Source organism: Pogonomyrmex barbatus, unplaced genomic scaffold, assembly GCF_055798465.1.
Source record: "Pogonomyrmex barbatus isolate J1 unplaced genomic scaffold, ASM5579846v1 scaffold16, whole genome shotgun sequence".
Classification (NCBI taxonomy): Eukaryota; Metazoa; Arthropoda; class Insecta; order Hymenoptera; family Formicidae; genus Pogonomyrmex; species Pogonomyrmex barbatus.
In genome coordinates, this window is record NW_028297112.1 from 4,248,716 (window position 1) to 4,261,987 (window position 13,272).

Consider the following 13,272-nt stretch of genomic DNA (forward strand, 5'->3'; position numbering starts at 1 on the left):
ACATTTTGTTTTTAATGGTCGCAAACAGATTTATCTCGATTTCATTATTTTGTTCCAATAATAAAATTGGAATGTAACTAACAATAAGTTTGCCGTTTTATTCAATTACAAATACACCACGAATTATTGAAAATCCATCGGGGACAAGAGAGTATAAAATATAATAACATAAAATTTTTGTTGCTTGAAATAAAAGTTTTGATTGCAAACGCAGAGACATAGCGTCTCTTTGTAATTAATCCCTTTTTATCTACTTTGCTTTCTGCTCTCTTTACGCTCGAAGACCTCCTTTGCTCCAAAATTATTTTCGCTTCAAGAAATCGAACAACTGAAACACTGTTAGGAGCTGGTGCAATCAAAGTAAGGCGCCTCTCAGTAAGAGGCAAAGAAGAGATGTTTCCGTAAATAAACCGACAGGGTGCTGTCTCTCTCGGTAACCAAAAGGGGATGCTCGTGAGTTTCTTGGAGGAACAAATCTGGATAGGCCCAGAAAGCGGAGAGTTTCATGTGTCATCCTGTAATGAGGTACCGAGTATTTATGGACAATCAAGTACGACGAATATATTAACATCTCGCTAAATATTGTCCGAATATTTTAAATAATCCTATATTATTTCTTCAATAAGCTTATTGAAGAAATAATAAGCTTATTGAAATATTTTACAATATAATAATATGATAATATATAATATTTCATATATATATTATATATAACCTTTATGTATAACATATTATATATAACATTATATGTAACATTTTCGGAAAACAAGAACGTATGTCCAACTCGATTTACATTTAATATGGAGATATATATTTAATTTAAAAACTAATTATGTGAATATAATATTTATAGACGTTACGCAAACAATACTCGATCCTTCTTTGATAAAAATTTACGCAAGTTAAAATTGAACTTAATTCAAGATTACAGTGTGACGTAATTTCGCAACGACGATAAATTTTTATTGACACTTTAGGTAAAAAAAGTATCTTCTGTTTATAGTAGGCTTATAGATTTTTAATTTCTTTATTCTTTATTTATAGAGTGACGTTTAAGAGACATATGACGTCATGATGTTTAAGAAATTTAAGAAAGAATAAAATATTCAATCACACGAACTGTTTTTCAAAGGTTTCATTTCAGAATCAGAACAATAATATTATAGTTGAATTACAAAACTTCATAAAAAAATTGTAAAATAACATACAATAAAATGTTTCTGCCACTAATTTTCAATTGTTTCTACAACTGTGATAACAACTTTAATTAAAAAAAAAATTGTGACAAGCGGCTTCCGATTGTCTTGCATCCCTGGTGGGGATCGAACCCACGACCTTTGGATTAGAAGTCCAACGCGCTATCCTCTGCGCCACAGGGACTTGGTAAACTCAGCACCTTGGTTGCTATAAGAGGAGTAGAACATCTTTCACTCTTTCTTTCATTGATGTGTTAGTATGCGTAACAATTAAAATGTTCAGTAACGTACGCCACAAAATTTCATAATAAAAAACATTTACATAGAAATGTATTTAAACAGATTAAAAATAGATTTAAAAACACATAATCAAAAGTGGCATATGATTATTTATTATTATTTATTATTGTCATAATTTTGTTTTTTTTAGTTAAATTTCACGATTTACTTTTTCTTTTTTCCTTCACTACGGAAAAAAAAAACAGAAATATGATGTCTGTTTTTGTCACTGGACTATTAAAACTTTCTATCCCGCTTTTGTCAAACTTTAAATACATATATATCTATTTCATTTTAAGTACATGAAATGTATACATGTAGTCAGCTATGAAAAACAAACCTGTGAACCGTGAAAAAAATAGGGGCCTATTGTTTTCTGTTTTTATTTAATCATATGAAGTAATAACAAAGTTCAAAACAACTCCTCAATAGTATTACAAATATAATATAATATAATCATATAATCATCATTCATGAACAGTTAGAATTTGTCAACTTGAAATTTGCAATATTAAGACACGCAATATCAAGACAATAATACAATTGTAATTTTCGGGAAGTCTTTCGTTCAGGACAACCTCGCGTCGTTCCTGCGTTCGCAGCGATCGGAAGAGGGGATGAGAGGGTCCGCGGGATGGGGGATCCGACGGGAAAGATGGCCGTCGTGGAACATATGACAAAGAACGGCGGGCTCCTGTCGCGACCGACGACGGCGACATCCTCGCGACGACGACGACGAGGAGAACGGATCCCGCGGCACCGCTGATCGCCGTCGTTCACCCGCCGCGGCGGACGCGTCGCGTCTGGCCTCGCGTCACGTCACGTTTGCGTCGCGTCGCGTCGCGTCACATCACGTCACGTCACGTCACGTCGCGTCGCGCGGCGTCGCGTCGCGGCGTCCCTCCCGCGTCGTGCAGCGTGCGGCGACGGAGCGAGCGACGGGAAGAGGAGAGAGTTTCGCGCGGGTGTTCGCCAGCAGCGTGAGTCGAGGTTGCGGACGAGAGCCGTCGACGAGGGTCGTCGACGTCGCGCCGCACCCGCCGTTATACGTGGAGTGCTGGCTGCTGCCGCCGCCGTCGCCGCCGCCGCCGCCGCCGCTGCCGCCGACGTCGCCGTTATCGCCGTCGCTGTCACCGTCGACGTCGCCGTCGACGCCGTCGTGTCCGTGGTCGCGACAGTGGTGATATAGAGAGGCGCAGCGGGGGAGCCATGACTACGCGTGGAGAATGGGCTCGATCGCGTCGGTGCTGCAGTGGCATTGCTCGGAGTGCGCCCTGATAAATCCGACGGAGAGCGCGAGATGCGCCAGGTGCGGGCTAACGCGGCTCAGGAGCGACGAGAGGGCCAACCTCGATCGCAGGCAGGATCGTGCCACGATCGTAGCCGCGGAGCATAGCGCACATCAGGGGGGAGGCGGAAAAGCGGCGGTCGCAGCGCACGCGGAGGATCGCGCGCGACGCTCGGCAATAAGGCGCGAAGACGGTGAGTGTCCCACACGGGAAGAGATCTCCTCCGGGGAATCGACGCCGCCGACGCCGCCGCCGAGGACGGACAAATTGCCGCGCAACCCGACGGAGACTCTATTCGTCGATCAGCACGACGAGTTCCGATGTGCCGCTGTTCAAGGGTGAGCATCGTGATTTCATCCCTTCTCCTCGTTCTCTTGGCTCCCTTCCTCATGTGTTTTGCGTGCGCTTTGAAGATATCTTATCGCTCTACATGGGTACTTATGACTTTGTTTGGAGATACCTGTGTGAAACTTTTATCATGAAACATGATATCTAATTTCTTTAGCTTATGTTTATATTGTTTTTATAAATTAATATTTAATTATAAATAAGAATTCCCTACTGTTAATTTACATCGAGCATGCCTATGTTGAATAGAGAACCTCAAGTATAAAATTGTTATAAATTTGTAGATTTTTAAATTGATGTTTGATGTTTGATAGAATGTTGTTTTTTTTATTATAGTTTGCTGATAAACACTGATAGCAATTGTTTTATTTTTCGACTACAAAGTACAATTGTTTTTTAAAAACACTTATTCCTGGAATATAAGTTTTATCTTTATCATGATTAAAAATTGTATTTAGAGTATATATATATCTGTAAACTTGCAGTTTTGAGAGACACTTGTCTGCAGCCGACGTTAGGAAAAATTCACATTGTGGTTCGTGGTGCGGTAACTCAACTGACAGGAAACCGTTGAAGCGTTTTTCATCCTTACCTTCTTTAGTCACACAGTGGACTTGCATTCGATGTTTATTGGACAATAATTGCAGCTCATTGATTTGCGCGGCTTGCGATGCCAGTGCGTCGATAGCTCAGAACGACGGAAAGCAAATTGGTGCGCGCAAAAGTAAAAAGATTAATCTACATAAAGAGAATCGTTTTAATATTACGTCTGGATTTTTGGCCAACGTCCTAGATGGAGATGCAAACAAGAGTGGTAACAATGATACAATTATTAGTACAGGTAAGTGACGTATGTGCAGAATTGATCATTATTGTAAAAACATTATTGTAAGGAAATTGTAAGGACATTTTAGATCATTGAAAGTCGTTATTTAAAAAATTTTACAGGTATGGCACAGTTGACGAGTATAAGCCGAAGTGATAGAGGAAGAGGGCACAAAGACTGGATTTTGCCGTCAATTGGAACAATGGAGTCCACTACGCTTCCGTTCACCGATAATACCGATACCTCTCAACGTTCTCCAAAACGACACAGTCCTTCTATGTATGAACGGGTCAAGTCCAAAGTCAGTCGTTCGCTATCGAATGGTTCTGTTGTTCAAAAATTGTCAGAACATGTGGTGCAACGACCCACGAGCCTAGTGGTACCAGAAGCGCGCCAGGACGATGGCTTATGGAGCTGCGACAATTGCACGCTGAACAATGCGCCCGGTTTAGAGCAATGCGAGGCATGCGACGCTCCTAGAAGCTCTGCGCCCTGCAGCGGAGTAGTTATCAGCGTGCCGGCCTGGGTATCGCGCGCGTTATCGTCCGCCGGGCCTCTATCTTACAGAAGGTCCTTCTCCGATGCTGATTCGGTCGCGAATGTGACGCAGAAGAAGACTGTTAATCGTAGGAGTTTAAATGACGAGGAACCGCCCGCGGTGCCGCCGCATTCCATTGGATTCAACTCGAGACCAAAGTATTCCTACATTGGGATCACGGATCCCGACATACCACCGCCATTGCCAAAGAAACAAAGCAGTAAGTTAGGTTTGATGCCGACGAAGGCACACAGCGAGGCGACTAGTCCGGTGGGCGAGGTGTCGAATGTGAGTTCATTGAAGCGCATGTGGACCTGCAGAAAGTGTTCTTACGCATATAACCCGTTGTGGTCCAGCGGTTGCGATATTTGCGGTTCGTCCAGATCGCCGCCCTCATTAACGCAACCTAGTTTGATAACCGTCACGAAGGATACGAGTAGCTATCCATCGCACGCACAATCCCCGATCGTGGTATCGAGAGACAGCGTTAGGTATATACCATCGAAAGCCGTTACTTTAGCTACGGCAGAATCTGATCTGGACGATCAGATCGATCCGCCTTCACCAGTATGGACATGCAAAAAGTGTACTCTATTGAACGCTGCGTCGAGAACGACATGCGAAGCTTGCTGCGGTTCAAAACTGAAAAGCATCATGCATCTGGAAGATGCCACTCTGCGTAAAGGCGAAAGCTGGGTATGCCCGTCATGCACATTGAGAAATCCGTTGTCGGCGCAAAACTGCAACGCCTGTAAAACGTTAGCGGACTTCCTGGAGGTCCCGAAAGACAATAGAGCTCTTGGCCAACGGAGCCCAAGTCCGAGACTCTGTTCAACCCCGACGAATTCCAAAGCGGTTACCCCGAGACATAGAAATTCTGTAAGAAGAAACGGTTCGTCAGCGGGTGATAAAAGGCACTCGAGGACCAGAGATCCATCACACATTCAAGTTAGTACTTGCCTTTCTCGTAAGATTTTCAAAAATATTCAACATACAAGCATAATAATTCTTGATTGATTTATTCTTTTAATTTTTAACTGCTTTGCTTTTATCTTTTATTTTGCCATTGTACAATGAAGTAATCATTACTATTTTCATTTCTTTATTTAAATTTTCTTTTTTTATATGTCTAGTGGCAATGTAAACTGTGCACATACGAGAACAAGAGCACGACTGTTATCTGTGAAATGTGCCAAAGCTCGAAGTCATTGTCCCAAGCGTCTGGAGATAGAGGGATACCTAGACTTCTCGAGTCGGGCACTAATACTCTTAGGATCCAACGGCAAGAGAGCGTGGTGATGGAAAATCTTAGACAATTGGAGGAAAGAGAAGCACTGGAAAAATGGGAACGCATTGTACGATATTGCAAAGAGGTAATAGCATAAATTTAGACCATATCATAGAATGCTAAATTTTTAATGAGACTTAACACTTTTTACGTTTATCTTATAGACAAATGAGCCGTTCGTCGATGATTCGTTTCCGCCTGCTCCGAAATCCCTGTACTATAATCCCGCGGATACGAAAGATAATCACGTCGTTCAGTGGAGAAGGCCACACCAAATTAATGTGGATTCGAGTGTTGATTCTAAACTGCCTTGGGCTGTCTTTAGGACACCCCTACCTTCTGATATCTCGCAAGGTGTATTAGGAAATTGTTGGTTGCTATCGGCATTGGCTGTTTTGGCCGAGAGCGATGAACTCGTAAGAAGAGTTTTGGTCATGAAAGAAACATGTCCCGAAGGTGCTTACCAAGTTAGACTGTGTAAAGATGGAAAATGGACGACGGTACTCGTCGATGATCTATTACCCTGTGATAAGAGAGGTCATTTAGTGTACTCTCAGGTATATATTTATTTGCTACATAAATATATGCTATTTTATATATATATATATATATATATATATTCAAATGTATTTTTTTTCTTCTATTATAATAAAATATCATGAATTGCATCTTACATTGAAGGCAAAAAGAAAACAACTTTGGGTGCCGCTAATTGAGAAAGCAGTTGCTAAAATACATGGCTGTTACGAGGCCTTAGTATCCGGCCGTGCTATAGAAGGTCTAGCGACATTAACTGGTGCCCCGTGTGAGAGCGTGCCTTTACAACCTTCAGCATTGCCAAGCGAAGACGAACTCGATAGGGACCTAATATGGGCACAACTTTTGTCCTCGAGGCAAGCTATGTTTTTAATGGGTGCTAGCTGTGGAGGCGGTAATATGAAGGTTGACGAAGAGGAATATCAGCGCAAAGGTTTAAGGCCAAGGTAAATTGAATACTTAATTATATATGTCTAAGTTTGATTTTGTTTCTTATATTTTCTGTTTTGTCGATTTTATTTTTATTGATTGCTTCTAATTGAAAGAATGTCTTTCAGACATGCATATTCTGTCCTTGATGTTCGTGATGTACAGGTAAGTATCACGAATGACATGCATAACCTAATGAAACAGGTATTTATGTCACGTGATTGTTGTGCAGGGAATTCGGTTATTACGATTACGCAATCCTTGGGGTCATTATAGTTGGAAAGGGGATTGGTCGGATGACAGCCCTATATGGACTCCGCAATTACGAGAGATGCTTATGCCGCATGGTGCTTCAGATGGCGTGTTTTGGATATCTTTCGACGATGTTTTAAAATATTTCGATTGTATTGACATTTGCAAGACTAGAGTCGGATGGAGCGAAGTGAGATTGCGCGGCACTCTTCCTCCGTTGTCGTCTCTCAGACATTTGTCGTGTGTTCTTCTGACAGTATTAGAACCCACCGAAACAGAATTTACGTTATTCCAAGAAGGCCAAAGGTGAGACAATTAAATTATGCGCGAATATATCATATGATTATATTAATAAATATCTAATTCCTTAGAAATTCGGAAAAATCGCAACGTTCTCAACTGGATTTATGCGTGGTGGTATTTCGTACAAGATCTCCGGCTGCTCCAGAAGTCGGTAGATTAGTAGAACATAGCAAGCGACAAGTACGCGGTTTTGTCGGCTGTCATAAAATGTTGGAGAGAGATCTATATATCGTCGTATGTCTAGCCTTTAATCACTGGCACACCGGAATGGAAGATACATCTAGCTACCCGGAATATGTTCTCGCCATTCATAGCTCAAAGAGACTTCTCGTCGAGCAGATATCACCACCGGCTTTTGTCTTAGCTGATGCTATCATAAGTCTAACATTAGCTAAAGGACAACGACATGAAGTAAGCTATTGTATCTTAAATAATGCATAAAGCAATTCTAAAATGTATATCATGTATAAATTTTTTACAGGGTAGAGAAGGCATGACCGCTTATTACTTAACTAAAGGGTGGGCCGGTTTAGTAGTAATGGTTGAAAATCGTCACGTAAATAAGTGGATTCACGTAAAATGCGACTGCCATGAAAGCTATAACGTCGTGTCCACGAGAGGACAACTCAGAACTGCCGATAGTGTTCCTCCCCTTCACAGGTAAAATAATTATACTTTGTTGCGGTTTAATAGGACAAATTTTTACATTAATACTTTGATTTCAGACAAGTCATCATAGTTCTAACGCAGTTGGAAGGTAGCGGAGGTTTCTCAATAGCACATCGACTTACGCACAGATTAGCTAACAGTGGAAATTTGCACGATTGGGGACCGCCTGATACACAACATTGTCCTCAAATTGATACTCAGGTAGAAGGTTTGCACAGTCCTCGCTTAATAACATGAAGAAAGAAACACAAAATGAACAAAGGTTGAACGAAGAAAGAGTTGTCAATTGCAACCTGCGGCATTCTCGTACGCGTAATGTTGAGAAATTGAAAGAAACCAAAGCAAGAAACATAGAAACATTCAGCGCACTATAAAACATTCTGAAGACATTACAATATTCTTTGTGCTTTCTAGCTGATGATATTTCATGGATGCTCTTAGCATTGCAACATGCTCAGCATTGTACGTAATACAATAAATAACAATTAACGTACAATGGTTCTATACCCAGTGAAAAAGTACTTTCTTTCGAGTAAATAGTGAGTCATGCATTTCACATGCGCTAACGAGAGAAAGAACGAACTTAAAATGAAAAAAAAAAAAGTAAAATAAAACTTACATGCAAATTAAGTGTTTCTGCTGGAACCATTGAGCCCCATAAAAAAGACTTATGGAAAATTGAATATTTATGAAGAAACGAGTTGAACATTTTGCTTGTTATATAAACGAAAAAAAATTATTTTCTCAACTTAACATTTAAGCATCGTAAGAAATGACAAAAAAACTTAACCTAAAAGATTACATAATAATATAATAATATAAAAACCTATTAGGAGACATTAAAAGAAAATGGAAAGGATGTGTGTGGAACACCGTACACATTGTTTTTGGAATTGCTTAGAATGTAGTACGATTACACAGATTGTGACTACGATTGCTACCTCTCCGAGTTTTTGGCCGAAGACTTCGATAGACAAAAATGATCTTCGGTGAATCAGAATTTAAACTTCAATGACCTTTTGTTTTATATATTGTATTATTTTTTTATATTAATTTCTTCGATTTTAAAAATAAATCTCCGAGTGTGAATTTTATTTTAATGATTTTCTTAAGAAAAAAATAATACAATGAAAGTAACAATTTCATAGATATTAGATAATAAATTTGATAATAAATGTAATGAATTATTTTGTTTTATATCTTTATATTTTTACATTTTTCCTATTTTTGAAATTTCTGGCACTGTAAAAATAGCAATCGTGATCGTGATATTTCCAGTCTAACCAATGTTCACATGCCGATCCTATTGTAAGGCCGTATTTGAAACTTGCATTTAAGGGAACTTGGATTCTTAGTTCCATTTAATATATGTATGATAAAACAAAGAAATTGGAATCTTATATAAGGATATTTATTAATTGTAGGATGGAACGTTTGTTTAAACTTTGTTGTTTCCATTTCGTAACTGGATAGAGAACTTGCTAAAACAGATATAACGTATGGCTACAGGAAGAAAAAAAAAAGAAAGAGAGAACCAAAGATCTCTTTTAAAAGTTTTAAAGTATTTTGACGCGTTCACTGCCATTCTATGCAATGTATGTATAAAGCCTACTTTTGTTTCTATTATAAAATCGCTTAATTAGTTGGGGGCAAAATTGAAATCGTCGATACTCAATATACACTAATTACATTCTTTTGCCTCAATAAATATGTCGCAAAATACATGCACAAGCATGGCAGTCAGCGAGTTAGACATTAATCTTATTTATAAATTGTTTTGTTGTTTATTCATCCAATATAAAAGTTATGATATTAATTCTTTATGGAAATTTTTTCTGATATTTCGGTTTTAATATCAAACTACTATATTCCATGTTTTTAGACAATGATTGATTAACACGCGCGATACGTTGTGTAATGCAGTTATATCGAATCAAAAATTATCTGGCGCTCTCTATATACATTGAATATGTATGTGATGTGACAATACGCGATGCTGTGATCATCCATTGATCCGAAAAATTAGAAACTATTAAAAGATCTTTCATTTAACAGACTGAGAAAACATAATGAACGCTATTTCAATTAATAGTACAAAATGTCCACTTGAAATTTATTTGTTCAAATAAATGGTCTATTATTATGTAAGTTCTATTTTGAAAATATTTTTGTCAGTGTAAATTACAATGCTATTGTTCAGATCACTTAAATAGTTCTTGTCAAGTTAAATTAGTAAAGTCGAATCAAGATTTTAGATGAAAACTTCGCGTATTGATACACTTACATGTATTTTTTTAATTTCGCCTTATCGCAAATCGCGATTCGATTCACATGATTGTCTCTCGCAAAGAGATAAAAATGCAAACGAGACATCATCGTTCCCCTAACGTCGATCTCATAACAACAGGCCGAATTATCTTAGCGAGGCCTAAATGTTAGTAACTAGTTTTAAGAGTTAAATGAAGAGTTTCGGGAAATGTCCGTTTGAAAACTTCGTATTGATGACTTCGCGTTGACGGAAATACGTCCAGATAATGAATCTCTACAGTGATGCGCTCAGAATTCAATAAACATTTGTTAATAACCGAGTGTTGATTTCCTCGTGGCTTGCGACTTAAATGACCGTTTGATATTACTCGAATAATTAATCCGGAAATAGTTATTTGTTTTTTTTTTCTTTTTATGTAAACCTGGAGTATCTTTTACATCGCAATTAAAAATCACTTATTATTTACAACCTACAATATATAATAAATTGTTTTCTAATTTATTAATATTTAAGGATTTGCATAAATAACAGCAACATTTCATTATTTTCTGAAAAGCTAAAGTAAAAAATGTATTAAAGTACATAAAGTACAATCAAATTGATATGAGCTTTATTTTTTTACTAGAAAGATGTAAATGTCACTCCAGGTAATTGTTCTCGGATTAAGTGAAAACTTTGTCTGCGAAGTTTGTCGTTTAACTCGTCGAGACGTTGGAAGAATTTATTCTTTATGTATACACTTAGTGTTTGCAGTGTAGGTTCTTGTATTTGAGTGGCCTTTGTTTATAAAAGAAGAAAGTTAGATAATAGTTTCATAAATAAAAAACGCGAACTACCAGAGTTGTATGCTTCAGAAAATTGGGCGATAAGACGTACCGTTCGTACTGACACGATAGCGTTGGTGTGAGAAAAGAAAGCTGACTGAAAGAGAGAAGAGACACGCTTCCTCTTATTATTGTCGAGGCATACATTCATCGCGAAATCACGTTCTTAAGCACGCAAGATGGCTAGAGGATCCTCGGTTTTTTTGTACCAAGCACGAGCTGCATTTACGCGAGGGCTTACTTCGGGTAGTTACCATGCTGATATCCAGTGCCATATGATAACGGGATACACCCCACGTAAGAGGACGGCGAGCGTTCCCCGACGATGACCATACATTCGCATGTCGCAATGTAACGTTGCAAGAGCGTTCTGTCCGCAGTATAAGCAAACAAATGATCTATTTTACATATTGCATAATCATCGAGGCTTAAACCGTTCAGGCGTTCCCGTTTTGCAGCGCTGTAAAACCGCGTGTTCGGCGCGGTGTTTGTCAAAGCGGTGAATGAATATTAATTTATTAGCGAGGGTGCGCGGTGTGCGAGACACGCGTGTTTTATTTTTACTACTTGTAGCATGCATTTATATATAGAGAAGATCGATGTAATTCTACGCGGCGAAAGAAAATCTGCGGGGTTACGTGTATTGTCGAGACGTCTCTTGTTGAGAAAAAAATCTAAGTATAATATTGAAGATATTTTTAATATTTTTTAAGATACGAGCTCTATCTCTAGTCTATCTAATAATCTACTGGAAAATATATACATATATTTTCATTATAATGCCCGAGATATTTTCAGAATGTTTCTTAAATTACCCTTTCGTAATTGATATATTTTAATCGATATATCCTCCGAATATCTTATACAAGAGCGTTTCCATAATTCACACGTTCGCTACGTTTTATGAAAATAGACTCATATATATGTCTGAAACGTTTAGAACGATCTTAACGCAGATCTTCCCGCAGATATTTATTGTCGCGTGGAAAAATATTCGCACATCGAAGCTAGGATGTCTGATGCTATTTGAAAGAATAGAAAAAATACCATCGGTTGTCCTAGTTTCGCAATTTTGATATATTTTGATATAATGAAAGAGGCAAAGTTCGATCATCGCCGTTCTGTCAAACAATCGCCGTGAAAGATTTGCACAAGCTAGAAGCGGACAAGATATATTCTACATTTAAGAATAATAGCTCGTCATGCGTTTAGCGTTACGTTTTGCTTTATTTTTGTCTCGCAATTTTTTCTTCTTTGAAGATTGAGACAGCGTACAAGGCCTGTTGCGCGATTAATTTCAGCGCCGATTATATCATAACTTATTAAAATTTCTTCGCTCGAATTCTTTTCATTTCGCGATTAAAAAGCATATAAAATTCGACACGATTGAGCGTTATTAGTATAACTAATTTTGAAATAGAGAACGCTAAATGCGCGACGAGTGTGCAGGCCTATGTAAGCACAAACACCCTGGAGGGAGTACCATTTGTACATGAAGAAGAATAATTTATTCTATTTATGGTATAGAGAGAAGAGGAAAGAGGAAGAGCCGGCGAAAACTCGCACGCTGTTGTGTTATATTTGAGTTATTTTGCATGTGCTTCGGTGTCTCTGTCACACGCAGCTATAAACCGCGCGGCGAGTTCGTAATGCATTCTATATATATAAATATAAATATATATATATATATATATATATATATATATATATATACATAGTGCAATTAGAGAGTGATATACCGAGATCGAGATACGACGATGACGTGCGAGGCGTAAATGTCCGTTTGGATAATCTCGCGTGTCGGCGGCGCGCGAATCCCTTCGGGGATGATTGCCGGCTCGGCAATCAGAATTTCGCGTTCGCCAATTATCACTCAATTAATTTGCTTTAGCGCGGTTTATCCGCGTGCCGCCGCCCCGTAAGAACCGACGGATCGCTTCACAGATGATCGCACGCCCTCGCAGAGTACCTAGGAATATATTCTTAATATGTGAAGAAGATATAAGAATTACACACGGTGTCTCGTTGTATTTGTATAATAAGGTGTAAAGAGAGAAAGAGAGCGAGAGAGAGAGAGAGAGAGAGAGAGAGAGAGAGAGAGAGAGAGAGAGAGAGAGAGAGAGAGAGAGAGAGAGAGAGAGACAGAAAAAAGAAAGAGAAATGGAAAAAAGAACGGTGTCATTCTCATGATCATTGAAACGACTTGTTCTTTCTTAAATGATGCT

The 13,272-nt window shown here is 38.7% G+C and overlaps 1 protein-coding gene and 1 non-coding gene across 2 annotated transcripts; one reads left to right on the forward strand and one right to left on the reverse strand.

Annotated features, from left to right (window-relative positions):
* Positions 1-1,307: 1,307 nt before the first annotated feature.
* TRNAR-UCU (transfer RNA arginine (anticodon UCU)) lies at positions 1,308-1,380 on the reverse strand. The gene has a single exon. It is a non-coding gene; the product is annotated as a tRNA-Arg (tRNA).
* A 764-nt stretch (positions 1,381-2,144) lies between these two features.
* LOC105426608 (calpain-D) lies at positions 2,145-13,149 on the forward strand. Its single transcript, XM_011637905.3, has 11 exons — positions 2,145-3,102; positions 3,598-3,953; positions 4,061-5,424; positions 5,610-5,849; positions 5,929-6,321; positions 6,446-6,747; positions 6,859-6,895; positions 6,963-7,288; positions 7,354-7,696; positions 7,767-7,945; positions 8,011-13,149. Exons 1-11 carry the CDS (start codon positions 2,702-2,704, stop codon positions 8,189-8,191), a joined length of 4,122 nt encoding a protein of 1,373 aa, XP_011636207.2. The 5' UTR covers positions 2,145-2,701; the 3' UTR covers positions 8,192-13,149.
* The last annotated feature ends 123 nt before the right edge of the window (positions 13,150-13,272 follow it).

Excerpts from the sequence above, each read along its gene's own strand:
- LOC105426608 (XM_011637905.3), top strand. The coding sequence starts at position 2,702 with ATGGGCTCGATCGCGTCGGTGCTGCAGTGGCATTGCTCGGAGTGCGCC. Across the intron at positions 3,103-3,597 it reads CGATGTGCCGCTGTTCAAGG|TTTTGAGAGACACTTGTCTG; the intron begins GTGAGCATCGTG and ends GTAAACTTGCAG. Across the intron at positions 7,946-8,010 it reads AGTGTTCCTCCCCTTCACAG|ACAAGTCATCATAGTTCTAA; the intron begins GTAAAATAATTA and ends CTTTGATTTCAG.